The sequence below is a fragment of the Fusarium verticillioides genome, chromosome 4 (assembly GCF_000149555.1).
Source record: "Fusarium verticillioides 7600 chromosome 4, whole genome shotgun sequence".
Taxonomy (NCBI): Eukaryota; Fungi; Ascomycota; class Sordariomycetes; order Hypocreales; family Nectriaceae; genus Fusarium; species Fusarium verticillioides.
The window spans coordinates 1,995,633-2,022,564 of record NC_031678.1 but is presented as its reverse complement, the minus strand read 5'-3'; the positions used below and the strand labels follow the sequence as shown (position 1 = coordinate 2,022,564).

General features: G+C 49.5%; 10 protein-coding genes across 17 annotated transcripts; 5 read left to right on the top strand and 5 right to left on the bottom strand.

Moving 5' to 3' along the window:
- Positions 1 to 1,492: 1,492 nt before the first annotated feature.
- On the top strand, positions 1,493 to 1,970 carry FVEG_05002 (hypothetical protein; the record flags this gene model as incomplete). The annotated part of the gene is made up of 2 exons (XM_018892989.1): positions 1,493 to 1,583; positions 1,924 to 1,970. 2 exons carry the CDS (start codon positions 1,493 to 1,495, stop codon positions 1,968 to 1,970), a joined length of 138 nt encoding a protein of 45 aa, XP_018749785.1.
- A 137-nt stretch (positions 1,971 to 2,107) lies between these two features.
- On the top strand, positions 2,108 to 3,298 carry FVEG_05001 (hypothetical protein). The gene is made up of 3 exons (XM_018892988.1): positions 2,108 to 2,527; positions 2,596 to 2,736; positions 2,818 to 3,298. Exons 1-3 carry the CDS (start codon positions 2,357 to 2,359, stop codon positions 2,974 to 2,976), a joined length of 471 nt encoding a protein of 156 aa, XP_018749784.1. The 5' UTR covers positions 2,108 to 2,356; the 3' UTR covers positions 2,977 to 3,298.
- On the bottom strand, positions 3,239 to 3,490 carry FVEG_15583 (hypothetical protein; the record flags this gene model as incomplete). The annotated part of the gene is made up of 1 exon (XM_018904744.1): positions 3,239 to 3,490. One exon carries the CDS (start codon positions 3,488 to 3,490, stop codon positions 3,239 to 3,241), a length of 252 nt encoding a protein of 83 aa, XP_018749783.1.
- A 766-nt stretch (positions 3,491 to 4,256) lies between these two features.
- On the bottom strand, positions 4,257 to 10,537 carry FVEG_05000 (STE/STE11/BCK1 protein kinase). Of its 8 annotated transcripts, XM_018892987.1 has the most exons (7): positions 9,181 to 10,537; positions 8,569 to 9,126; positions 8,432 to 8,513; positions 7,265 to 8,371; positions 6,800 to 7,213; positions 4,801 to 6,601; positions 4,268 to 4,750 (listed from the first exon to the last, which is right to left on the bottom strand). In XM_018892987.1, the coding sequence occupies exons 1-7, from the start codon at positions 10,336 to 10,338 to the stop codon at positions 4,630 to 4,632; spliced, it is 5,241 nt and encodes a 1,746-aa protein (XP_018749782.1). In that variant the 5' UTR covers positions 10,339 to 10,537; the 3' UTR covers positions 4,268 to 4,629. The 8 variants fall into 8 exon arrangements, with proteins under 8 accessions (XP_018749777.1, XP_018749775.1, XP_018749782.1 ...); XM_018892985.1 differs by having other exon boundaries at positions 8,569 to 10,537; XM_018892984.1 differs by having other exon boundaries at positions 7,265 to 8,513.
- Positions 10,538 to 10,707: 170 nt separating this feature from the next.
- Positions 10,708 to 14,714, bottom strand: FVEG_04999 (hypothetical protein). The gene is made up of 2 exons (XM_018892979.1): positions 14,376 to 14,714; positions 10,708 to 14,315 (listed from the first exon to the last, which is right to left on the bottom strand). Exon 2 carries the CDS (start codon positions 14,056 to 14,058, stop codon positions 11,752 to 11,754), a length of 2,307 nt encoding a protein of 768 aa, XP_018749774.1. The 5' UTR covers positions 14,059 to 14,315; positions 14,376 to 14,714; the 3' UTR covers positions 10,708 to 11,751.
- A 296-nt stretch (positions 14,715 to 15,010) lies between these two features.
- On the top strand, positions 15,011 to 17,497 carry FVEG_04998 (hypothetical protein). Its single transcript, XM_018892978.1, has 2 exons — positions 15,011 to 15,976; positions 16,063 to 17,497. Exons 1-2 carry the CDS (start codon positions 15,845 to 15,847, stop codon positions 17,332 to 17,334), a joined length of 1,404 nt encoding a protein of 467 aa, XP_018749773.1. The 5' UTR covers positions 15,011 to 15,844; the 3' UTR covers positions 17,335 to 17,497.
- A 1,435-nt stretch (positions 17,498 to 18,932) lies between these two features.
- FVEG_04997 (hypothetical protein) lies at positions 18,933 to 19,805 on the bottom strand (the record flags this gene model as incomplete). The annotated part of the gene is made up of 5 exons (XM_018892977.1): positions 18,933 to 19,104; positions 19,222 to 19,274; positions 19,546 to 19,587; positions 19,710 to 19,724; positions 19,779 to 19,805. The coding sequence occupies 5 exons, from the start codon at positions 19,803 to 19,805 to the stop codon at positions 18,933 to 18,935; spliced, it is 309 nt and encodes a 102-aa protein (XP_018749772.1).
- Positions 19,806 to 19,971: 166 nt separating this feature from the next.
- Positions 19,972 to 20,944, top strand: FVEG_04996 (hypothetical protein; the record flags this gene model as incomplete). The annotated part of the gene is made up of 1 exon (XM_018892976.1): positions 19,972 to 20,944. The coding sequence occupies one exon, from the start codon at positions 19,972 to 19,974 to the stop codon at positions 20,896 to 20,898; it is 927 nt and encodes a 308-aa protein (XP_018749771.1). The 3' UTR covers positions 20,899 to 20,944.
- Positions 20,945 to 21,319: 375 nt separating this feature from the next.
- On the top strand, positions 21,320 to 26,114 carry FVEG_04995 (hypothetical protein). Its single transcript, XM_018892975.1, has 2 exons — positions 21,320 to 21,680; positions 21,761 to 26,114. The coding sequence occupies exons 1-2, from the start codon at positions 21,391 to 21,393 to the stop codon at positions 25,908 to 25,910; spliced, it is 4,440 nt and encodes a 1,479-aa protein (XP_018749770.1). The 5' UTR covers positions 21,320 to 21,390; the 3' UTR covers positions 25,911 to 26,114.
- FVEG_15582 (hypothetical protein) lies at positions 25,957 to 26,842 on the bottom strand. The gene has a single exon (XM_018904743.1). It carries the CDS (start codon positions 26,794 to 26,796, stop codon positions 26,056 to 26,058), a length of 741 nt encoding a protein of 246 aa, XP_018749769.1. The 5' UTR covers positions 26,797 to 26,842; the 3' UTR covers positions 25,957 to 26,055.
- Positions 26,843 to 26,932: the final 90 nt, after the last annotated feature.

Genomic DNA, 26,932 nt, shown 5'->3' with positions numbered 1-26,932 from the left:
ATTACGTCTCCCACTAAGAAGCGATCCGCAAAGGATTCGAGTCTCACATATGAGTACCCATCAGTGGAAAGCTCGGGCAAATCCAACAAGCTTGAGATTTCGATGCCGATCAATTGTGATGAGAACCAACATTTGCCATGAGGTAGTGAACCGCTTTGAGCAGAGAGCTTATTAGCTACCCCTCATCTGCTTCGTAGGATCACAAGCCGAAGTATCCTCCCTCTCCCGCCGGATCCGACTGTTAGTTCAGCCACACAGCATCTGAGGTACAAAAACATCAGGGGAATGGAGATCGTAGCTATGGGCAACTTGGCATCAATCCCATTCTGGCTGGGTTTATTCCATCGCGTTGTTTCCGAAACGCTGCTTCGGGTAATCTAAGCGTGGTGTTGAAGATCTCCAAGAATGTGTCCTTGAAGGGCTGATGCTATCATGCAGACCCCGAAACGTCCAAGATGCCGATCTCGCTCAATTTAGAAAACAGACACAGTCGTCAACTGTCAATTATGTATTTGTGTCTGCCTGTCTGTCTTTTGCCAACTGCTCCAAGGATGTCACAACCAATTGGGTTTCCTCGGCCCTTGCTCCCTGTCCCTGTCAGACTCCCACATCGTGATGGGGGCTACACACATGGGATGGGGAAAGTTGAGTGACGAGCATTTTTGTCTGGTCCAGGCGGTTCTTTCAAGAAATGATGTTTTTCCAGAGACAAAAGGTGTCTCTATAATTGATAGTATCAGTCAGCAATGACGAAGAGAGGTTCATTGGTCCAGTCGATTTTGTTGCCTGTCGTGAGGCTCGAATCACATGCTTGATATCATATCAGATCATATCATGTTGCCTATGTCATGCAAGTATAGAGACCAGGTTCAATGTGCAATGCAGTGCATCATGATCGATAACTTATAACAATTCGTTTACCCTATGCTCAGTCAGGGACCTTTACCCAACGATTGATTATCCAGATCCGCGGAAAAAGCAAGGACATGTTACCAAAGATCTGTAGAACAATCCCCGACCCCCGCATTCTCCTGCCAACTATAGATTGTTGTCTAAATGATATCCATGGTCCTGGAACTTAACGGCCCTTTTTGAGGATCTCAGACATAACTGATGTTGGGCTTTGAAGAAGTCGCATGATTGATCACTCACTGCGAATGGATGCTTATCATACTGTACCCAACTGCAACCCCTTATTAACCCACGCGGCAATTATTGAGTTGAAATGGATTGGATGGGATGGAATGTAAACCACACGTTTTTTGTCTTTGGCTCAACTCCTCCAATGATTTAGATGGCTTCCAAAACCTTGACGTAACGTAACGTAACGTGCCCCCCCGCGTAATTAGTTGACTTTTTGCTTCTATATATCCCACACATCTCCTCCCTCTTTGATGTTTGACAGTAAAGAACCATCGCCCTCCCGATCAAACTGTCCGTGAAGAGACAATCAAAACATCATCAGAAGAAAGGCGAGCACACCAAAATCACCATGAACCCGATCATTGGCATCGCGCATCGTCCAGAGACGCCAAAACCTGACCCGCCGATTCCAAATGAGCCAGACAATGGCGAAGGCGATGGTATTACAGACTTTCTGCACTAAATGCAGCATGAAATGAACATTTGAGATATACGAGTGTACCTTACGGTAGGTTTCTGATGATACTCACCATTTTTCGACTGATCAGGAATGGTTAGCATGAAACGAACGAATTGATGCACTACATATGGCGTTTTGAACAATCATCTATCTATCCCCTTGTAAACACAACTGTACGAGAATGCATCGCGATCGCTTTATTTCCCCGTTGTTAGTATATGAGCGAAACACGCGACTCATTGTCGGTGATGAGGCTTCTTCTCCTTGTTCTTTTTCTTATTAATTGCTGAACCTGGGAACCTGAGCATATGAATTTTGAGGTCAGAGACTACCATCAGGCATGATGCAGATTGAGTATGAGTATTGATATATCACCAAGAATGACACGAGAGCAGCTGCAAATGTGATTTACCAAGAAAGGGAGCTTAGCAAATAGTTTTGTGCAATATTATTATTTTAGGAAAACAGCGTTACCATCGACCTTTGAAGTACGCTTCCGTAACTGTCCCATTCATTAGACTGCTTTACTGGCATTTACGCCAGGGTCAGAATCAAACCAATAGCATACGTCATTTCATTCAACCTCACTTGATGACTCGGGCTTCTTCTCTGTCATCCATCACAACAACACCAGAAGAACCCCGAATCGAAACTTTCCTTGTGACTCACTAACAATTCTGCAACTTTGCGCTCATTCACCTTGCCAACCAAAAATTCACATAAACTAGTCAAGGCAGAAATTGAGGCACCACCATGAGCGACGCCTCAAACCAACCAGCTCGCGCGGGATCTCTCACGCCGGAGATGATAGAATTCGCAAGTAGGATGTACGATGCGGCGAGAAAGGGAGACATGGCTACGTTTGAGCAGGCTCTTCCAGCAGGCTTACCTCCAAATCTGACAAACGACAAGGGAGATACTCTGGTATGCCCATGACACCCGAGTATATCTCGAGCATCACCCCCTCAAGAAGCTTGTGCTGACAACTGAAGCTTATGCTCGCTGCGTATCATGGCCATGCCGATTTAGTAAAGGTCCTCGTCCAACATGGTGCGGACCCTAATCGCCTCAATGACCGAGGACAGAGTCCTCTCGCTGGGGCGGTGTTCAAGAAGGAAGATGCAGTAATCCAAGTGAGTCATTCTCTGAAGTTGTTCTGTATCAGAATACCTTTTTATAGGGAGCTGAATTGCAATATTGACAAGAAAATCAAGGAGTTGCTAGATGGCGGCGCGGATCCTGAATACGGACAGCCAAGTGCTGCTGAGTGCATCACAATGTTCAAACAGGAGGATACTTGGAAGTCGAAATTTGATGCTGCCCCAGGCAAGGGACAGGCTGGAAAGACAAGGGAGGCCGAGGGTAAAAAGTGAAGATCTAGGCATGAAATGTTCAAGTGTGTCAGGCTACTTGTCATGGTACCTGTCGAGGACAGATATCTTGCTATTTATTTTGAGAATACACTAAGTATTGCAGTGAAGGGAATGGCAACGGTTGACCGAAAGTATGTGTGAGGGTGCACTCAATTGCTGTGTGCGCCAAACTTTTGTTACAATCTCCGATTTGCCCCCTGATGTCGATGGTGATGAGGGGGATTTTGCTCTATTGCATCGGCAAAATGTACTTTTATACATCTTAACTCCAATACCGGATGAGGGCCGATACCCAACTCAAAACATTTTCCATCTTTGCCCGTTCCCGCTCGAGCATGGTTCTCTGCTGGTCTCCTTTCCCAACCAACCCGAAGCCGAACTCCAAGTAGAGCATCATCATCTTCTCGGCGAGCTCTATAAGAAGGCCCCCTTTATTATTCTCAATGAGAGTGTAGATCTCAAGCCCAACATCTTTATGTTTTTTGTGTTCCATAAGACGGTAGAGCTCAAGCATCTTTTCCCCGAGGAGATCCTTAATTTACAGCATCTCTCCCTCGTAGATGCGTATGCTAGGAAGGTGGGCAAGAAGTATGCTCAATGCCGCTGCACCTTTCTTCCAAGTGCCGTCCTCATTTGATATGACAGCCGCCGATGTCGATGCGGATCTGGGCCAGTTGGTGGGAGAAGCTTATTGTTGCGGAACAAGCCCCTGAGATGTAATACAGGCCGATTGGGTAGCGAGTTCCTTTCTTGATGTGAAAGAAACAGTTGGGAATGGGCATAATTCGCCTCTGGAGTCAAAGGGGGATGTTCTATGTCAAAACGGACAGGGAGGTGACATTGCGGCGGCGGCGGAATCGCAGGTTCCAAACACTGTAGGAACTTTGGTCGTGATGGAGGTGGATTGGCTGGGTAATCAAGTTGATTATTTGACGATGGAGGGGCGACCAACGCTGGAGAAAGGCTAGGAATCGGCAATGAAGTTTCGCTGGTTTCTTGGTTGCCTCCATTTATACACAAGTTGTAGAGTGCTAGAGTAGCGATTTTTGTGGCAGAGTAGTCCATGAACAGTGCTGTAGAATATATCAAAATATTGATAGGCGTGAGAGCAGCCGAATGTGCTGGATGAAACTCGAGCGTATTAAGGTGATTGAATCTGTAACAGTACTGAACCGAGATGTGGACTTTTATAACAGTGTGCGATCTTGGTGATGTTTATTAAGAGACAAACTTCTGTTTTACAAGGCTTAACATATGTTAACTTTGGAGTCGTAACGACCGACGAGCATATGATAGGACAGAGGTCCAGCAACGTTCTAATAAACCTATTTTAGGCATATACTATGAAAGGTAGAAACATATGGACTTCAAGTTAGTATGTACCTTGGACAATTCTTTTGAGTCACTTGATACATGTTTCACAGTATCGGATATCATCAGCCGTATCCAGCCGTTCATTTCATTACCATTTGCATCCCCCTCCCCATACATGAATAAACAATGCCAGTCAGCTATCAAGCCGTGTTCCCATAATGACGCCGTCGCTCTCCAACTTCAAAAGCGTAAAACTCCCATGCCACTAATACATACAAACAAAGAAAGAAGGGAAGGATAATTAACCACCTCGTTCAAGATCGTGTATCTATGGCTCCTTTATTTGAACGACTTGATTTTGTGATACAGCACCGTGTCATAAAAGTTGTAGTTTGGATCCAGTTCGCAGAAGGGGTGCTGCGATAGGAGAACATCCGCTGTAGGACGATCAAAGGGGTTCCTGTCTTCCTGTTAGCCCTGCAAACAACACTGGCATATCGAGAAACTTACACTTGGAAGCAATCCATCATAAAGGCAACGGCCAATGGTCCAAGAGTATCCTGAATGTCCTCGGGGATTGGTGGTCGCTCGCCATTAGCAATCTTGTAGATAGCACCAACAGCCTCTTCCTTGGCCCAGGGGCGCTTGCCAGCAAACATCTCCAGGACTACACAACCCAGACTCCAAATGTCGACCTTGGCGCTGTACCCTTCGCCTTGGGACCTAATGACCTCTGGGGCCATCCAGAATACCGAACCTTGCATGTTGTTTGTCTTATCATTGCCATAAATGTTGTCTGTCTTCTTGGAGATGCCGAAATCGCTGATCTTGCACGTTCCGTCTAAATCAAGAAGAATATTGTCGGCCTTGAGATCGCGATGCAGAATGCCCTCGCGATGTAGATAGGCGAGGCCGGAGAGTGTTTGTCTTGTCAGTGAAGACACGACAGACTCCTCAAACTTGCCATGCTTGCGCAAACATGATCCAATGCTGCCACCAGAAATATACTCGAGAAAGATGCTGATACTAGTTTCCTTTCGCTCGCAACCCAAGTACTGCACAATGTTGATATGGTCCAAGTGCTGCATTGTGTCAATTTCCTGGTCCAACGCTGCAACAAGCTCCTTCATCTTGCTCTTGTCACCACCAGCCGCCTTGGGGTTCACCTCGACCTCCTTGACAGCCAAGAACTCTCCTGTAGTGGCATTCATACCGAGATACACTCGGCCGTAAGTACCTTTGCCAATGAGCTGACCCTTGAACCACCTAAATGTCGTCTGTCGCTTTGGCACTGTATCTTGAGGAATCTGTGGCATTATGACGCTGCCACGCCTATCCGGTCGAATTTGCACAATGTTGGCATTGAACATCTTTGTACTCTTTCGGCGCATAATGTTACCTGACGACGGTCCTTGATTGGTTGAATTTGTTCGCTTGTTGGCCTCGTGAGCACCGCGGGCGACTTCTCGAATGGATTTCATTCGACCGAGACCGCCTGAGCGCCGAATACTCCTTGCAGCCACAGAAGTGGGCCGCTGTTGATCGAGTGCTTTGAGGGTTGACTCGTCGGAGCCAAGAGTATCGTTTTCATTATACAGAGATGGCTGCCGGGACGGCGGAATCGCTGCAGGCGGTGCTTGCTGAGTATGGCTCGACACTGCCGGCTGGGATGGCCCTTGATCAGAGGTGGTTTCTGTGCCCTCAGCAATCGGAGATGGAGGCAGTCCACCTTCGCCAGGTTCATCAAGAACAGGTTGATCAAGATCCAGGTTGGGGAAGAAGTCGTCAAGGTTATTGATAAGGGCGTCCGTTGGAGGGCGATTAGCCCAGACATCCTTCTCGATGAACGACTTTCGCCGACCGAGTTTTTCTTTATCCTTCTCTTCCGACGTTTCGGAACGGGGAGTAGTCGGCTTTTGTCGGGAATCTTCGTTACTGTCAGGAGTCACGCTACTACCATATGACTTGGGCGATGTAAAGGCAACAGAGAGGCCCTTCCGGGAGCGCGTATTAACCGTCAGACTAGGACGCTTGTTGTGGCCGTTCGCATCACCATTCGCAGTGGCACCCTTGCCCTTGTTTCGATTGGCAAGTGGAATGACAAAGAGGCCATCATCTGAATCATCCCCGCTGTCATCGTCAGCTGGTGGTGCGGGAGCAGGCTTCGAAAATTGGACGTCCGAGTCCTCAAAGTCTGGATCTGGCCCATGGGTTGCACGCCGTTTTGGAGGCGACGGATGGTCTGGGGCGAAATTACCCCTTGTACGTCTCGAGTTGGGGCTCATATCAGTAGGAGATGTTGCCCTTGGGACTGTTTCAAAGAGTTTAGCTTCTGGTGCAGCTTCAAGATTAGGGCTTAGCATAGGTGATGGGCTGGGGGAGTAGTCCGGCACAATAAAGGGCAAGTTCTTCTTGCTCCAGGTCACGGCGCCTGGTGTTGCTATTGTACTAGGACTATCTCGACCCAGGCTTTGTCGAGGAGGATTGACGCTAGAGAAGGTGTCCTTACCTCCAGGAATTGATTGTGTTGAGGATCGGGAGGGAGAAGAGCCACGAGTATTCTTGGCAGATTGCCCAATAGCGCTCAAGTTTCTGCCCATACCTGCAAGGGCTGCCCCAATACCAGCAGGACCTGCGGCTGGTTGCGATGCTCCCTTGGATCTTCTGGACTTCTCCGTCATCTCGCTCTCGGTTGGATGCCGTGGTGTTGGATATCCCTCAAGACTGCTACTTGATGCGCGCATACTGGCTCCGGTCTTTCTACTCAGCGAGTTCGCTTTGATCAGTGTCGCAGAAGGATCGCTTGGTGGGGCTGGAGGCCGTCTTTGGGGGAAGAGTTGCTCTGGCCTCTTGTCCTCATACGGCGACTCGCGAGGCTGGTCGAAATCGACGTTGCGGCCGACGATGCCGGGCCCGAGTGTTTCTGAAGGACTACCTTTCATCGCTGCTTGTTTCCTCTTGGCGAGATACTCACGCTGCTTTCTCTCCATTTCAGCTCTATATGAAGTTGCCTCCCGGGCTACCTTATCCTCAGTCTTCTCATCTGTCAATGTATTGGATCGCGAGGTGGGGGGCGATGAACTGGATCGTTGTCTGCTATTTCGTTGGACATCCTCGGCAGTGGTTCCTGGTGGGAGATAACCAGGAGACAAGGATACAGGGACCTCAGCTTTAACGGCAAGACTGGAGATGGGGGCAACTCCTGGGGGCGTCACGAAGAATTTAAGTGTCCCAAGAGGGTCCCCCTTTGCCCGTTTGACAGTAATAAGGCTCGAGTCGTCCAAGGGATCCACATGTTCAAACTTGCCAACTTCTGTAAGATAGATGTGAGAATTTTCAAAGTCGCCAAGGCCAAGATGCATGCAGATGACTTGACGGACTTCCGCTGCTGTCTCTGCTTCTGTGATGTCGCACATTCGGTAGTTCCAGTAATCCATGGTGGCCAGTACGTAGGTCCTTACGGGGCTGATTCTCCTTGGTCGTAGAGCATGGCCGTTCCTGTCATCATAACTGCCTAGCGTTGAGCCAGCAAGCTCGAGATTAGTATCACTGCCATTGGTTCCTGGAACGCCCAAGCCCACCGGGCGGATAGATCCTTGTGGTGAAGTTGGGGAAGCCTCCATCTCTTCAGGTGAAGGGTAGGCACCATCATCTTTGGTTTGTCTCTTTTTCCTGGATAGGAAGCTCAGGAAGCTCTTGGAATCTTTGGCCGAAGCGGGTGTCTCTGCACCTGCTGACCTCTCCCCTCCCTCTGAAGGCGAGTGCCGAGATCGGATATCATGATTACGCCCATGAACAACTTCTCCCAGGTTCATGTTCCGGCTAAGTAAGTTGGCGGCGTCTGTTGGTACTCCAGATCCATATATGGCTGCGACAGAAGCAACGGAATCCATGCTGCTTCTTGAACGGTGCCCAGCTTTCATTGTGTTGGGTGATTGTGAGAGAATAGGGGTCGTCGTTGATGTGAAAAGCGCGGGGGATATGCCTGGGCTGCCTGTCGGACTCGCGGAGCGCGCAGCAGGACCACGGAATGTGGCCTCACTCGACTCACTAACGTTAGGACTATGACGGCGTGCACCATCTGTATCGACATGTTTGAGCATATTACGGTGGTTAGACTCAGAGCTGATGTTGGACCCACTGACACTGTTGGGTAATGTCGTAGATCTGGTTTGGGAGAACCTGCGGCCGCCAAAACCAGGGCCAGGGGCATTGAGAGGTGTCTACAAGAAAGGTTAGTACGGGCAAACACTCACAGCACCGAGCGGGTCGACAAACATTTGGCGAATCCATGGGATCAGTTCCAGCGCTTGGTAGGTTGTTCCCATGTCCGCCATTGAGGGATTCTTTACGGCCATGGGCCGTTGAAACTTTAGACACATCAGCTGGTCGACCGGTGACAATACTTCGAATTAGTCTTCGCATCCGCTTGCCCTCCTCTCGTTCGCGGGGTTGGTCCCAGCCGGTTCGGCTGTTGGTGCACTCCTGGGCAAGCCTTGGATACACCTGCTGATGCATCATACCAAAATTACCACGCCCTCCGTGGCCACTTCCAAGCTCGAGGAATTGCGCTCCGTGCAGGTTGAGTGCCCTAAAGGTTTCCTGCCAGTCTTTGGAGAACTGGTTCTGGGCTAGCCAAATCAGAACCGTATCGAGGGGCCACTGGGCAGCGATTTCCGGTGGGATCGAGCTGGGAGGAGTGGCGTTTGAAGAATTGGATATGCCCCGCGGCTGGGCGTTAGTGGCAGAATAGAGGCGTTCCCTCGTGGCCTCGTCCATGGGCGTTGTGGCATTTGTGTCAGTTCCGCTCTGCGGCGTTGTCACTGGCCGCGATGTCTGCGAGTTGACAGTCAGGGTTGGGTCTTCCAGTCCAAAGGCGGGGATACCAACTCCCTCTCCGTATGTGTCGCCCTGCGGTATATAGGTCGCACTCATGGCCTCACTCGGCGGAGGAGGTGGAGGGATAGAGACTGTTTGCCCAGCAGCGATCTGGGCGTGTAACTTTGGGTTGTACGGCTGGTGCTGACCGGGCGGCGGCGGGGGGATGTATCCTGGCCGTCCGTCGTACATGCGCCCAAAGGCGCCGTGCCACGGAGGTTGCTGGCCGAGAGCACTCGCCGGGGGCGGACCGGGTGGTGGGGGTATCGCGACGCCGGAGGGGCCAGGTGCGGTGGGATATCGAGGAAGCGGCGGCGGCGGAGGCAGATTCATCATATTACCCATCTGGCCAGCATTCGGAGCTCCCATGGGCGGCGGCGGCGGAGGGACCTGGAATGGTCGTGTGGGATCGGCGCCCGAGACATGTCTCTGGCCTGCTGGATACATGATAGACGGCGCGGGGGCCAACCCGCCTCGAGGAACAAAGTGGGCAGAGTTGTTGTCGACGGTAGACGGCGGCGAGGTGTGTTGTCGAAGAAGAGAATTCGGCGTAATATGCGATGGAGACGGGGAGACAGCAGCAGGAGCAGCCACAGTGGCGCTAGTGGTGGAAGACCTTGGACGTAAGCTCGAGGCAGATGAGACAGGGTGGAGGAAGTGAGCCTGCTCTGCAGTCGCTATGTCGGAGGAGGATGGGCCTAGGGGCCGGGGTCGATTGACAGCCGCCGGGGCAGTATGTGTGTGCGTATGCGGATTTGTATGGGTTGTAAGGGTATGTATCGCTGCGGCGCCAGCAGTTGGATGCGCTGGAGGATAGGAAAAAGAGGACGGCCCCGTCAAGGAGGATGAGGACGACAGGGCATAGGCTGGAGGTTGGTCGTAGACGTTTGGCTTTGGAGTCCCGGCGACAGGGACTAGGTCCTGAAGACTGGGTCTCGAAGAGGAACGGAACCTGGCGGTCGAGAGAGACTGAGATTGAGGCTGAGAATGGAGCGAAGAAGTGGTGATTTCTGGGCTTGTCGAGGTTATAGATCCCAAGATGGGCTCTTGAGGCTGAGATTGAGACCGAAGAGCCTGCTGTTGTGCCTGTGCCTGAGCCTGAGCTGCTGGTGGTAGGTCGAAATTGGCAGCGGGACGGTTAACCCGTCGCAAGCTATCGCTACCCTTCATGGTTTGTATCTGCGGTGGAGTAACATGTCGAGGTGGGTCGTCTCGACAAGGATCCCGGGGGGCAGGCTAGGCCAGACCAAGCTAGGATGGGATAGAGGAGGATGCTGAGATGTCAGGGATTGTGGATGGAGTGGAGGGGCTGGGACAGGAGTGACGAGGAGACGATTCGATTGATTGACTGTTGGCGGACGGGAGAAGCTGACGGCGGGTTGAGATAGTGAGTGAGGAGCAGGAAGTTCTGGAGTTGACGACTAACATAGGTACCTAGGTAAGTTAGGTAGACTAGACTAGACCAACACGTGAAATATTAATTTAATCGAATAAAGAATAGGTAGTAAAAACCACTAAACTAATGCAGCATTCGAATAACTCGACTTGGCTAGTTACGGCTTGACTATCAATCAGGTTTATTCCGAGCCGTTAGACGGGAAACTCTGTTTTCTCCTCACGTTCCCCTCAGCAGAAGGGAACCTAGAGAACCTAAGCAGACCTGGGCTTTCTAAACTGACCGACTGCGCCATGTTCTCACGTTAGGCTTTCAGCTCGAGGGCGTCTGGCGCTTAGCGACAGCTGAGATGGTGTGCAGAGTGTGAAAAGACATGCGCTAGCTTCACTAATGGAGGGGGATCTCCAGCAAATCGGCATCATTCAAATGTCGCCAGTCTTGGGTAATGGGGGGCACCAACTGTCAATTCCTGCCCGTCTGTGCTATTTTCAACTTGTTTCATTGGAATTGTCATTTTCGGAGTGGTTGTCATGGGACCGTTAGACTATGCCCTGTTCACTTACATCTATCTCTTCACTCAACATTATCAACCAGACTTTTCTAAGCCCTCTATATTTAATAATCGTCTTTCCATTGTTTAGGCCCACTAGAGAACCCCTGGGTCATAACCCATGGCAACACAGATAACCTGGTATCGTGAATACGAGAATGTTCCTGACTAGGAACGCCTGAAAGTCAATTCCCCCTTACCAGAGCATTGGGACTCCCCGCAAGCTGACATCCTCTCGGCTATGGAACAATGATTAAAGGTCCTCTGCCGTGGCGTCACACTGAACACGAGGTTCTCCATCATGAATTGTACTCTAATAAGAACGGTATGGCGGCGACCTTTTTAAATCGCCGTACAATTAGCGGCCCTAGGAGAATGGCCTGACTGGGAAAATCTCCGTGGCCAAAACTTAGCTTCGTGTACTCTTCTTATAGAAATTACCTTCCCAGTCGACAAAGTTCACGATTCACCGGTAGAAACGGTTTCAAAGTGGCATTTCAAGGTATCCAATCAGACATATAGTTCAATATTAAACCTTAATGCCTTGTCCCAGAACATGCTCGCCAGACGTATCTCAATCTACCATGCACTGAACTTGATGCGACTTGTACGCGCCTTGTCTCAAATAAGGCTCAGCTCACATAACACTGCAGCTTCCAAAATTGAATCCATAGCCTTGCTGACACTGCTCAAGATAGCCAGCATCCTCCTCGGATCCTACAGGAACGTTGTGCTTCCGTACGAGACCTGAGATCTTGAGGCTCTGCTCTCCCTCTGCGTGCCACCACTTGAGCTTCTGAAGTGTTGTGCCCTCTTCATCGTCTGTGCTAAGCTCCCACTTGCCCGAGGACACTGCCACTTCGCACTGCTCTTTGGGGAAATGGTACTCAGGCAAATACACAATCGTAGGCGCCTCATCTGGTGCTGCTCTTGGTGCCTTGACCTTGAGAAGATATGTGCACTGTCGCAAATCAAATCCGGTGGATACAATGTCACCGTACACCACCGTCGGCGTAGGGCGCACGAAAGCTTCGGCTGCGCGGAAGCCAGGGGCATTGGTTAGCTGAGGGTCCTTGGCCGAGGGCGCGGAGCTGATGGACGGATTGGTGAGTGTCCGTTTGAGGTTGTCGGGTGTAACATTTCGATCATCAGCCACATCCTTCTTCGTGTTTGCCGCAGTCGCAGTCCTCGCCAGATCCAGCGACGACTGCGAATATTCGGGAACCGGGGATTCTGGAAGTGGTTTGTCATCCAGCGAAAGGATGGACAGATCCTCTCCATTCCAAAAGTCTCCCCTTAAGTGATCGTTTCTTGCACAATATGTCCATAGGCAATGCCCTTCGATCTGAGATCCTTCAACTGCGAAATAGTTGGCGTCCATTGCCGCCGACTGGCTCGAATAGTCGCCTGTCTTGTAGGCTTTCTTGTCATCCATATCATAGGGAATGCCAAATTCTGACAACACACAAGGGTGCTTTCCTATCCGGTCAAGGCCCTCTTGTCTCAGTGTTGCGAGCTGGTCACGGAGACAGTTTCGAATAGCCGTCTCTCCGATCCTGATCGCTAGCGCTGGATGCCAGTACTTGCCTCTCAAGACTCCGACCACATCAACATTCCACGTGCTATTCCAGTGCTTTGTCATGAGTGTGATGCCGTCGTAGTAATGCGGTGTGAACGCCATTCGAGGATCTTCATCTTCCGTTCCTTTGATCTCGGGCGGTAATTCGAGTGTAGGAAACTGCATAAGCATAATGCAGTCCTTGTGGACGGCACGGCAGGTTTTGACATATTTTCGCCAGAAGTCCATGAAATAGGTATTGGTAAATTGCGGATAATCGATGACCTTACCGGTATTCGGATTTTTAGCAAAGTAGTCCTTGCGAAGGAGGGTATCGGTCTCCATATCCCAAACTCCATGCTGTGCCCAGACACACTTGCCGAGCTTCCAGCCAGGGTCGCGCTTCCAACCGTATCTTGAATCGTCATAATCTGCTGGTAGCCATGCGACCTCGCCATGAGGGTCAACCAATGTCGTGCCAGTCTTGTAAGGGCCGAGGCCGCCCATCTCCCAAGTATCGACTTCGCACGCCCGTCCCATTCCAGTTAACAACGTCTGCCACATTGTTGGGCAGGTTCCCTTCTTCAAAGGATGCTCTTTAGGGATCACAGTAAGATCTTTATAACCAGTCATGCCCTTGTTTGGTTCATTCATGCTCTCCCAGCCAATGACAACGACGTTTTCCAGATCGCCTGCCTCGTGGATTCGCTGGGCGAGTTGACCGCATGCTCTCATGAAATGGTCCTGCAGGTAGTCCTGGATGTTCACACCGTCAATTATACATTTTGGGGCAAAGTCTTTGCCAGCAAAAAACATAGTGAATATGGTACCAGCAGCAAGTCGATAGTAGTTGGTCGACCAGATCATTTTTGGAAACTCATCAGGGTTATGGTATGTATTCTGAACAATTGCTGCTTCAGTCGCAGCGAAGCTCTGAGGGTTGAGGCCGCATGCATATATAGTCCATAACGGGGCTCCCGAGCCACCAGTGAAACGAGACCAAACGTCCTGGTGAGGGTCCATGAATATATAGAATCCATACTCCTTTGCTATTCTCAGGATATCAATCGTATGCTGGATGAAACCTTCGTCGTATTTCCCAGGCCCTGCAGCCTCGAGTGCCTCCCAGGTAAAGATGTAGCGGATAGTGTTGAAGCCGTATCGTCTGAGGCGCGCAAAATGGGATCGCGCATCTTCCTTGGGGAAAGGACGCTGGTGGAATGTTACATTATCGCCGTCGAAGAAGTCAGTGGGAATGTGAGATGGTTGATCGGGTTCGCTAGGGAGTTTGGCATCGGCAGCGAGATTGATGCCACGGAGGACTACTTGTCGACCGTATCCATCGCGGAACTGGCCATCTTCAATCAAGAGGCGAAAAGACGACATGACTTGCCCTTCTCTAGACCGCTTTGCTGGTGTTGAGAGAGCAAGAATGCGGAGCTGAAGGGGAAACTGGGATATAGGCCAAGTCTGGTTAGCTGGGGCAACCACTTGACGATGACGTTCCAGGCGGGCTACTGTACGCGCCTGGGGACCCTTGTTAGTCAGCAGGATATGCGCGGAAGGAATATTCTTTCATGGAGAAACTGGAACAATGTACTATTTCTTCGATATTTAGGAGTATAGAGAAGCTAGAATGGCATCTAAGGACATTCAATTTCAGTGTCTCATCCTTCTTGATTCCGAGGTCATGAGGTTCATACTCCGTTCCTTTAGTCTCATTATCATAGATCATCACCTCCGGGCATGTCCCCCACTACCCGGAGTTTATGAGCAACCCGAATAACAGCCGATTTGAATCCGTATTCGCTCTAATATCAGCAAGCCACTTTAGATAAGAATTAGTGATCGTGTTAAGATAAGTCTCCGTAGACGTCATGGGAGTGAATATTGATCGTATACTGAAACATGAGTACGCATAGTGGCGGGCCGGTGAGTAAAAAATGCATGACCACTGCAATTAAACTTAAAAGCAGCATCCAGCTTGGGGAGGAGAACAGAAAAGAAAGCGAGAATGCCCTGTCAGTTTAAGAAAATGCGGATATAAAACGTGAATAAGGACCAAAAGTTCCGAGCATATCAATCAATCAATCGTATTCGTCATCCATGGGTCCGATGGTGGCTTTATTTAGGCGCTAAAACGAATACCGCACCCAGGCTGGGGCCTGGGCCAGGCCAATTTAGTCAGCCAGATCTCTTATCACTCGTGTAAGCGAAGCAACTTGTCCGAGAGTCCGTCGAAGCCCCTCCCCTCGGAAAGTCTAACACGAATTCTACCTAACGTGAAGTATTATAGTTGTGCAACAAGAATAGAAGCTAGAACCTCGTCAATAGTTCAGACCGCGTGTGCGAGTGTGTGAGACTCCCTATACTGCCTCAAATGATCTCGTCAGCTTCATCCTCTCCTCTTACGTTTTGTACTCAAGAGTGAGAACTTGGTCAGATACTAACGACAACCCGATTCCTTTGGCCTAATGAGGTATAGCTTTACGACCTCGCAAATCGGACATTTTACGCAATGACAAATGCGAAAACCCGTCGCCGTTAGTTAACTCCGCTGGAGCTGCCTACCTACCTACTTTACTTTGGTCCCCTCGCCCAACCAATCCCCCATTTTCCTGTTCATTTTACGTTGAATCAACAGCCTGCCTTTCTTGTTCTAGAAGCTCTTCTCCTCAAGCTGAGGACCCTTGCTTCACATCAGATTTTATTTCATTCTCGGGTCGAGAATATCAACTCTAAAATCATCTGTCACTGACCCACACACATTTGCCGGCACTGCTGCTATTCCGGTTGTGGCTGGACTAATAGATCATCAACTCCAAACACCCCTACGAACATCACATTCGGCGATCCGGTAAGAGTTGGGACTTGTCGGATTCTGAATACCGGACTCGAATTTCATCGTTTTTGTGTTTTGGACTCTCCCGGTCCAAGAGCTGAGGCCGTCCGGCGCTTCCGTCCGCAGACACGGAGACATCGCCCGGTCACCTCGGAAGGGTCCTTGAAGCCCATGACGACGCCCGAAAGCAAAAGCACTTAGAGTTGTTGTTTCCTGCCCGTGGTTCGTTCGTTCGTTGCGTACTTCTGTAGTCGCTGGGGCTTTCTGGATGATCTGGCCGTTCTCTATATAACATTCACAGACACTGCATCGTCACATAAGGTAGATAGCATGCGCAAGTCAACAACGCCACAGCCAACTGGTCCAGAGAGCATCTCCTCTGCGCGGGTCTCCAAGCTTGCCAGAAGACCGCACCGTAAATCGAGAAACGGATGCTTCAACTGCAAGAGGAGAAAAGTAAAGGTGAGTCCTCCCAAAAAAAAATAAAAATAAAAGAGAAGAAAAAAAAGTCTCCGAATGTCCCAGATCAGAGCTGACAAGACGTCCAGTGTGACGAGGTGAAGCCAGCTTGTGCCAACTGCGTGCGCTTTGGCATACCCTGCGATTTTGCACCACAACCACCTTCTAGTGACGACTCAGCGCCGCACACTTCTCCTCCTGAGATACTATCAGTTTTAGCAGAACCTGCCACGACGCCGCGACGTGGCCCTGGAAGGCCACGCAAGGACTGGGCTGCACTCACGCGACCACCACCTCCTCCCCCGCCAGCATCAGACAGGACGACTACATCGCCGTCTTCGACGTCAGCTACCCCAGTTTCCTCTTCAACCATATCAAACTCGCAGATATGTTCCTTAAATATTGCTGACGCCGAGTTACTCTTCCACTTCATGGCCAATACCTCAAGGACCTTACACGATGCTGACGACCCTGTCGATGATATCGCATCGTTCTGGGCGCGAAATGTCCCCCAGATCGGCCTTTCCTACCATTTCGTCCTCCATATGATGTATGCTCTAGCAGGGTATCATCTGGTATACCAAGAACCAAAAGGGACTGAACGGCATTCCCAGAGCCTCGCTCTCGCGGCGCATCATGCAGAGCTTGGAATTTACGAAATGAACAGAACTTTAACGAACCTTAACGAAGCAAATTGTGGCGCTCTCTATGTCGCAGCGGTGCTCGTCTGCTACTGCACCTTTGCAGCTGGACCAACAGGTCCCGACGACCTGCTTGTGTGTGTTATTGGCGAGGGGATCTCGCAAAGATGGCTTCCCGTGATTCATGGAGTCCGGTTGATCCGACAGAGCATTGAACCAGCAACGCTCTTTACGGGCCTCATGGCTCCTCTCGGTGGCGGTGGCACAAATTCAGAGATGAAAGATACAAAACCAGATTTTATGGTTATGGGGTTCTCGTACATTGATTGGGTTGGGCCACTTGAGAAGCTTCGACTATGGATAGCGTCTCACGAGAATCCAGATACTGCCTTGTACCTGAGGGTACACAAAAGCTTGTGCGATGTTTACGAGGCCAACTTTGGCAACGCCGAGGGCCTTGTCCAAGTACCAAAGATGAATAAGTTTGTGTTTGGCTGGCTGTACCGCATGCAAGATCTGTTTGTCGGGTGTCTTCAGCGAAAGGCACCTCAGGCTCTTCTTTTGATGGCGTATTATGTCCCTTTGTTCAGGACAATGAAAAGGTCATGGTTCATGGAAGGGTGGGCAACGCATCTGCTCGAAACGATAAGAGGTTTGTTAAGTGCGGACTTGATAGGTTGGTTGGACTGGCCGGTAGAAATAAGTCGGCAGCCTGAGTGATAACAAAGATAGAATGGAACATGATGAACAAACTGGATCTTGACCGCCACTGGACGATGGCCTAATAGTGCTGTTTCAGAAATCCCTGTTGTGATGTGACTTTCGAATAGATACTGAAGCTCGCGGCGAAAGTGTCAGTCAAAATATATGTTAACTATGGGTCAAAGAATATTGGCTCTACTTTCTCGTGATATAGGGATGCTGAAGAGCCAAACCACCCGAATCAGGGAAGTTTTGGGTATATATACACATTCTCTGACACGGCCGGCCCCCAATTTACTCCAAATCGGCTACGTCCGCCATGGCATACGAGCCATTTATGCTAAGTGCCTCCTTTCCGAAATATCCACCCCCAACCAACGATATGACTTCTTTTCCGAAAACCAGCTTGGAATGCGAAAACCCCATGGAAGTTCCACTTCCATTTTCGTATACAAGGTAAGGTGTGTGCGGGCCCTGTGGCGACTCGGTTGTCGATCTTGGTGGTTGCATGTTGGTGGTATTCGCATGCAAGCTATTCTCCTTATGGGTTTGCCAGTGTCTCAGACCATCTCTTCAATGGCACAACAAGAAGTTCTATGTGATGGTATAGTGATCTCCGCTAGTCAATCTCATCCGAATGCTTCACACCAGTGATCCTTTCTTGCACCCAATGTACGGCTGATCTGCCGAAATCATATATGCTAGGGCAAACTGATTCCAGTGGTAAGGGCTCATCAGGCTTCCAGACCTGATCAACAAGCCTCCCAGGCCCATATAGCTGATCGCGATACACTGTACATGACACTTTATATTGATTGGTGCTGCGACGCACTGAGCCCGGCATGGAGGGTCTCGTATCCGCCAACGCAACCCAGACTGCATGAGCATACCCTCGCCAGGGTAATTGTTCTATAAAGGTCATCTTGGCATTGTAAAAATTGATATATTCAGGAACGCTGGCTTTCTTCTCCTCTGGAGACCTGCAACTGTTGCAATTTGGGGGGGGGGGGTTTCCCTGGAGGGCTCTGCCCAATGTCGGTGTTTGTGACTGTGCTCAATACCGCTGTTATCGTATTTCTCAACGCGGCACTTTGTGGAAACGAGATGCCAGCTTCTGTTTATCTTGACTACCTCAATCTCTGCGTCCGATCGATTGTAGTATGGAAGGTCAGGAGCTAGGCCCTTCCACTGAGAACAAGGATGGTTATACGAATAACAATTTTTTGGGCGGTGGGCATCGTTCGCCCTAGATTGGATGTTGGTACCACAGGATGAAATGTTGCTTTGGTAGTATTGCGTGCTGCTCGTAATTACACCATCGTAAAAGTATGTATCATGGGAAGAGGTTTGAAAGCTCTCGGTTCTATTCTTGGGGGCAGTCGATGGGCAATCTTGTTGTTGAGATTTTGAACTAGACCGTGTAATGGGGCTCGGAGTTTCTCCATTCTGTGCAACTTTTTGTGGTCGTGTTGTTTCATTCCTGGTTTTGATGGGTTTTGGGATAGGCTCTGGGATAGTATCTTCGGGTTTGTCGTTTCTTTGGGCAGCTTGAGAAGCAACAACAAGTTCAAGTGCTAACTTGGCAGGCTCCTCAGACTCTTCCCCTAATGCAAGCTTCAAACGGCACCGGAAGCAGCGTCTACCGAGTTTCTGGCATTTCGCACATTTCCTTTTTCCTGGCGTACAGGAAGAATCAAGAGGTTCGGGTTCGGGTTCGGGTTCAGAATCGCAGTCATAAGACACAAATATATCGTCGCGCAATGAGTCGATGTCGGCGGATCAGCTAGGCTGTAGTAGAGAGTGTGTGTATAGCCAGATTACAGATACCTGTTCGAAGCGACGTTGACAGAAGTTTATGTGTGCACGTATAAGGCAGCTCGTGATTCAGATGAAAACTTAACAAACCTCACTTTGGCTCGATACTCACAAAACGTCAGGCTTCTATATCTAGCAACTGGCTGTTGGATTGTTCAGTGAAAGCTCAACTTGGGTACCTAGGTAGTTAGATTGTATCACAAAATTTCGTTACAACACCTGAACTTACCGGTGTACCCCATGAGCGAACAGCATGAAGAGGGGACAAGAAAAGCACAAAAGAATGTATAATGACGATAGGCTTTGACGTTCTATGACGGCGTAACTCATTATCGCATTACAGTCGCCGCAGTATCACAAAGTCTAGCATGAAGGTGTTGCGAACTGATATACTTCCTCTTTCGCGTCACTTACACTAGAGTGGCTTGACATGACAGGTCTCTCGAAAATAACAGCCTAAAATTTATAAGTGACATTTAGATTGATGTACCCTGACTTTTGTCCAACCTGAAGGATCCGTGTAGGTTGTTGGTTGTATAGTATTCTGTCTTCTCATTGGTTTACCATAAAACACTTACTGCCTGGGCTTCTGCCTAACGAACCATGTTGCTATCCGTTGATGATTATGCAAACGCCGTCTCATATACGATCTGATTCGGCAGATACACGGCCATATTTCAGTAATGAAATCAGGATTGTGGATGACATTGTTGAGACCAGTATTTATACCTTACTCAGTCGACGTTACGGAGTACACTCTCCTGTTTATCCACAATCATTCCCATCTTGCCTCCTACTACCGTCACACTCGTCTCTCACAACCTCCATTCCCTGCACAATATGGACTCTTGGTTTCATATGACAGATTTTCCACCACGAGATCCTTCTCTCGAAATTCGCCCTGTCCCTCACAAGCGCTCTTTTAACAACCGCTCAGTCGGTCCTGGTGCTGATCCAGCCATTCAGAAAACAGCCCGACATCTCAATGATGTCGACTTGGATATCCGGCCCACTGACTACAGTGTTGAACCTGAATTTGATAGTCAAATGTTTGAGAGAGAGAGGCCCTTCAATCGGTGGGTCCGTGATGATGAAGACTGGTTCGGCTACAAAAAGAGGTCTGACGATGTGCGCAAGCTTCTCTCCGCTGTAGAGGCACATCAAATTAAGACACGAGGACCACTCGGACAGGCAGCCACGGATCCAACATGGGGTTACTTCGTCTTTGTCACATCTTATTCCAATTTGGCATGCCAAAAGCTCAACCAAGCCCTGGAGAACCTAGTCCAAGCCACAATCAGAAGCTTGAGACTAATGTCACCTTCTCTCTATAGTGAAGAAGCAACTAAAAGATTCAAACTTGAAGTCATTGAAGACAAAGAGGCTCTAGAGAACGCATCAGAAGATCGAGTAAGGGAGGAATTCCGTGCTCATCTCAGAAGTCTCGGGGTACTTGAAGAAGACCTCATGTTCAGAGGAATTGGTATAAGCAGGTTTTCAGCATGTATCCTCCTTGACGAACAAACAATCAGCAGATTGGCCAATTGTTCTTTCTCCCTCGACATTGAACGGGATGAGCCTCGTCTTGCCGATGTCCTTGTGAGGATGATCGATCCAAAATGGGACTATCCTGCGGAGCCCTACCCAGGTGAACTCGATGATGAAGATAGGCCATATAGAGGTGGAGATTACTGCCCCGTTACTGCTCTCGCAGAGCTATATCGCATCATGGACGGAAATTTGATGGGGGAGTATCCTTTTTTGTGAACTTTACCTTAGTCATGCTACCCTATATCTATCATCAAGTTCACGATTAGTAACAAAGCAACTGTTCAAACTTCCACCTAGCAATTCTACTTAACCCTTACATAGCTGTAAGAACCAACGGACTGTTTAACTAATTGAGCTATGGTTGAAAATTTCTGTGAAAATGAAATGGCTATACCTTGGGCTCCAACACTTGTTTCCAGTGTCTGAAAACTTGCTACCAAGGATGAGAACAAGTGGAGGGACAACGCAACGTTGTAACTTACATCAACACTTTGATTAGCGATAGGAACTACTAAGATAGATTGACAAGACTTAAGGCAGCATAAGGTACTCGTATATCTACAGATAGTGCTAGTTGGCTCTGTGGGACCCAAGACATAGGCGGGACATCTTCGGCTATCAGTGAAGCTTCCAATGACATAATTCATCCACAGAGCAATTCCACCTGCAATAGCCGCCTGGCTAATGAGTGTATGATCTATTCATTTGATGTACTTTGGAGCGTTGTCTTTGGATTTGTCGACGTCACTCGATCGGATTCTTTCGCTGGATGAGATACAAAAGACCACCACAAATATTAGTCAAAGCACCAAGAGAGCAAAGGGAGCTTCTACGAGCTTTGGTGGGGGTACCCTCCAACACAACAGAAATCTAGCCATCATGTCAGGGACAAAGGCAGCCCTCAAGGCCATTAACGATGCTATTCGCCAACAAAAGTTTGACGACGCGGTGAACAAGGCAAAGGAGCTCCTGGAGAAGGATCCCAAGAACTACCAAGCGTGAGAATACCAAATATGTGCAACGCAACAGAGAGCTGCAGTACCCCTCCATGATCGCCCCAAGCTGACAACCTTTCCAGGCACATTTTCCTAGCCTTTGCCTTGGACAAGAAGGACAGGCTTGACCTAGCTCAGGAGACTTATCGATCTGCGACGTGGCTTCGTCCCCAGGAGGCACAGGCATGGCAGGGCTTGATCAAGCTCTTTGAGAAGCAAAGCAACAAGAAGCTGGCAGATTACCACCAGGCGGTCGTTAATCTGGGGCAGATTTATCGAGATGCCGATGATATGTACAAGTGTCAAGATGTTGTCGACAAATTTGTCGACTTTGCAAGAGTCCAAGGTGATGAGACCCAATATGCTGAAGCACTTTCCATCCAACTCCCCGAAAGCCCTCTATACCCCACCCTCGAGGGCCGGTTCCCACACCCAGCAAAGACATATGAGACGGTAGCGCACATCTTAGAGAAAGCTGAGAAACACCGGATAAACACTCTCATCGGAGAGCGACGAACCAAACTGGGCGCGAAACTCACCGAGGTCACCCTTGACGCCAAGCGGGAAGTTTACAGCCAGAGTAAACTTGAGCACATTTATCGACAACTCATCAACTGGACAAATGACGATGACTTGAGACGACAGTATGAAGAAAAGCTTCTCCAGCTCTGTTATGATCGTCTCCTGGTCGCCCCAACGGGCGCTGAAAAGAACGCTGAACGCCAGAAAGTGCTCGATCTTGCCAACGGCATGGTTGCCATAAAATACCCATACAAGCTTGCTTGGGATATATCTATAGAATGGCAGGACAAGAAGGAGATCAGAGAATGGGACGTGGATGTCCTCCGAGCGTACTGTTCATTCTTTCCCGACAGTGATCTTTACAAAGTTATCACGAGTTACCTGACAAGCCCAATCTCACCGTTCCCACCAGAGAAGCCACAGGAAAAGGTGAAGGCAGCCCTGAATGAGTCAGACGAAAGTTCCGATGACGACGATGGCGGAGTTCCAACCCTTGTGGTTCCTTTGACCGACGAGGATCGACTCATCATGATCACAGAAGGCATTACTACAGCTGATTCTGTTCTTGCGTACCGACTCACTGGGCAATATCTTCTTCACATTGGAGAGTATGAGAATACTGTTGAGCTTATGCGCAAGGGTTTGGCACTATTGGCCCAGGAGCGTAAGAAGACAGGCCTTTCATTCGCAAATGCCGAAGACTCTTATTACCTTTCGCTCGGAACAGCACTAGTCTATTACCAGTCTCCCAGACATCATAAAGAGGCAAAGGAGCTGTTCGACAAAGTTCTTGAGCGGGATAACACTTCCACTTCCGCCTTGATCGGTGTTGGTCTGATTTACGAGGAAGAAGAGGAGTACGATGAAGCTATCGAGTATCTTACTCGGGCTCTGGAGCGTGATCAAACAAACATCAGGGTAAAGTCTGAGGCCGCTTGGGTCAAAGCACTCAAGGGAGATTGGCAAACCGCAAAGGAAGAACTGCAAGAATGCCTCGAACCGCTGGAAAAACAAGGCACTGAATCAAAGGAGTTGCTGGGTGAGACGCAGCACCGCGTGGGAGTATGCCTCTGGAACATCGATACCAGTAAGGCCGCACGAAAACAACGAAAAGGAGAGTCCGCATACGCATACTGGCTTAGTGCTCTGAACAATAACCTGAATTACGCACCCACATACACGTACCTAGGAACATATTATGCCGACTATGCGAAGGATAAAAGCAGATCACGACGCTGCTTCCAGAAAGCATTGGAACTGTCTCACGCCGAAGTGCTTGCAGCCGAGAGACTTGCACGCTCTTTTGCGGACGACGGAGACTGGGATAGAGTCGAGCTCGTCGCCCGCCGAGTTGTTGACTCTGGCAAGGTAAAGCCGCCGCCAGGATCCAAGAGGAAGGGCATTAGCTGGCCATTTGCTGCGCTCGGCGTGGCTGAGCTAAATAAGCAAGACTTCCATAAGGCTATCGTGTCTTTCCAAGCAGCGCTCCGTATTAGCCCTGAAGATTACCATTCCTGGGTCGGTCTTGGGGAGAGCTACCACAGTTCCGGTCGGCACATTGCTGCCACCAAGGCTATTCTGAATGCACAAAGGCTGGAAGAAGAAACCGAAGCAGATATTTCCGGAGACACCTGGTTTACCAAATATATGCTTGCTAACATCAAACGTGAACTGGGCGAGTATGATGAATCTATCGCTCTCTACAGGTCCGTCATTGAGACGCATCCTGGGGAGGAGGGTGTCATTATCGCCTTGCTTCAAACAATAGTCGACAACGCCCTTTCATCTGTCGAGAAAGGATTATTCGGAAAAGCAGCCCAGCTTGCAACCGAGACCATTGAGTATGCAAAAAAAACCGAAGGCAGTGTTCTCGAGACTTTTAACTTCTGGAAAGCCATAGCTGATGCATGCTCTGTCTTCTCTTCTGTTCAGAGTCGCACGCGTGATTTGCCTTGCGAATCCATCAGTGAACTCCTCAAGAAGGGCTCACAGGACGCTTATGAGATTTTCGCCAGTGTTGATAAGGTTGGCACTGATGTGGTCTTCGCAAAGGGCTTCTTGTATGCAGATGATGAGCAGCCTGGGGTTGATCTCACCCGATGTATCCACGCTACGATTTTGTGCCACAAGCAAGGTGTTCACATTTCGTCTAATGATCGTCACGCGCAAGCCGTGGCTTATTATAATTTGGGATGGGCAGAACATCGCGCGCATATTTGCCTGCCGTATGAGATCAGGAAGAAGTCCAGCAGTTACGTCAAAGCTGCGGTGAGGTCATTCAAGCGTGCGATCGAGTTAGAAGCTGGGAATTCGGAGTTTTGGAATGCACTTGGTGTAGTGACCAGCGATATCAACCCTACAGTAGCACAGCATGCTTTTGCCCGAAGTCTGTACCTAAACGAGAGAAGTCCTGCAGCCTGGACGAACTTGGGAACTCTCGCCCTTTTGTCCGGAGATGTCGAGATGGCTAACGAGGTCTTCACAAGGGCCCAGTCAACCGACCCTGACTATGCACACGCTTGGCTAGGACAGGGATTTGTGGCTCTTCTTCATGGTGACGCCAAAGAAGCCCGAGGACTATTCACTCACGCAATGGAGATTGCAGATGCATCTTCAGTACCTACCAGGCGTCACTACTCAAGCTCCCTCTTTGACCATATTCTTTCATCGCCCCCCAATGAAATTACGGTTGAATCGCTCATTCAGCCACTCTTTGCTCTCAACCAATACCAAAACCTCAAATCCGATGACCTGGCATTTGGCCACTTGATGACACTATTTCAAGAGCGTACCAGAGAGAGCAGCCGTGCTGTTGATGCGCTGGAAAAGATCTCCTTGACCGTCGAGGCCGACTATGAAAGCACCGAATCCCCTCAAAGTCTTGCCAAGTTTGCTCTGGCCAAAACGGACCTAGCACGAGCATACCTCGCTTCTGGCTCATACGAGAAGGCAGTCGAGTGTGGCGAGCTAGCACTAGGCTTGAGCAGCGAGGAGGCAGAGAACGAGCTCTCAAGTGAACAACGCAAGAGAGCTCGCTTGTCTGCACATCTCACTGTAGGATTGGCGCAGTACTACAACAACCAGTTTGATGAAGCGATCACGTATTTCGAGTCTGCCCTGGAGGAGTCTGATGGCAACCCCGATGCTGTATGCTTGTTAGCTCAGGTACTTTGGGCTCAGGGAGCCGAGTCATCTCGAGAGAGAGCTCGTGAAGCATTGTTTGAGGTGATTGAAAAACACCCCGAACATGTGCAGTCGGTTCTTCTTCTTGGTGTGGTGGCTTTGTTGGACAATGACGAGGATTCTTTGGAAGCAGTTGTCGAAGAACTTAATGGTCTTCGCACCAATCACAAGGTAACAGCCTCAGAGCAGTCGCATATTGGCGAAGTACTACGGGCCATGGCCACGCTTGGAGAAGGACGCACGGAGGAGGATATGAGAACACAAGTACAGACAGATATCATGCTCTACCCTGACCTCCCTCATGGCTGGTCTGCTTTGGCCCAATCTACAGGCGACGAGTACGCGGCTCAAATGGCACTCAAGGTCGCAGCAAGGGGTATTCCTCCAAAGGGGTTGTTGGAAGCCCAGGATCTAGCAAAGGCATCTGCTGGAACGTCTACTGCTGGAGATGCTCAGCGGGCAGCTTTCTTGGCGCCTTGGGAACAGAGTGGCTGGGCATCGCTGGCCACTGCCACTGAAGGCATTTAACGAATGCAAATCTATACGAGGATAGTCTGGACCACCATCAACGTGTAGCATGTAGTGTCATAGAAGAAGTATGTTGCATAGGGGATGACTGTATGTGCAAAGTTGTTAGAAAAGGGGTATCAAATGTAAATCCACACACAGCCCCTCACGATGCCTGTCTTTCATTTTGTCTTATTTCCTCCTTCAATCTCACCAATCGTCCATCGACCCATGTTTTCTGCCAGGCCTCAATCCTCCCGCCAAGCATAACACACTTATCCGGCTCCAATAAGATCATTCCTCTGGCAACAACCGTCCCAGCCTTGAGTAAGATTTTCTCTCCAATCTGAGTCTTACCAACTCCGATACCGTCAAATCGTCGTAGTTCAAGGGCAAAGAGTTTTGTTCCTTTGCAATCCTGCAGGACGAGTCGATGCGTCGCATTCTTCCCTGCTGGTTTTGGGCCAGCTGTATTCCGAGAAACTGGCGGTCGCTGGGCTGGACCATCAACGCCATCTTCATCATCGTCTTCTGCTGTAACACGAACAACTTCTCTTCCACGAGTAGTCTCACCCCTAGCCACAGCCTCCATCTCTTCAACCTGTTCCCAGCGACTCGAAGCAAGGTTCTCAATATCGAGCACTTGCACATGGACAGGTCTCGGGATACGCTTCTCACGAGATTCTGTAGAGTCCGCATCAGAAGGGAAACTCTGGAGAGAGCCTGTGCCAATGATTGTATTGCTGGTCAAGTCCGCTGCCAGCAATCGAGCTTTGGCAGTGGCTAGAAGAGAAGGAAGTGGTGGTGGAGGTGAGCGGGTGGTTATAAGTGAGTTGAGAAACGCAGTTGAGGGATGAGGAAGGTTCTGTGCCAATATTGAAGCACGAAGTTGGCCGACGAGATCCATTTTTTGTTTACTGGTATATCATCACAGTATTGATCTTTTGGTGTTGAGAAATCTAAGATGGAGCTCGTACTCAGCCTTGTGAAGGGAATGACGTTTCAGCGGCTGAGAGTGGAGCATCCCCTAAATTTTAGCGTGC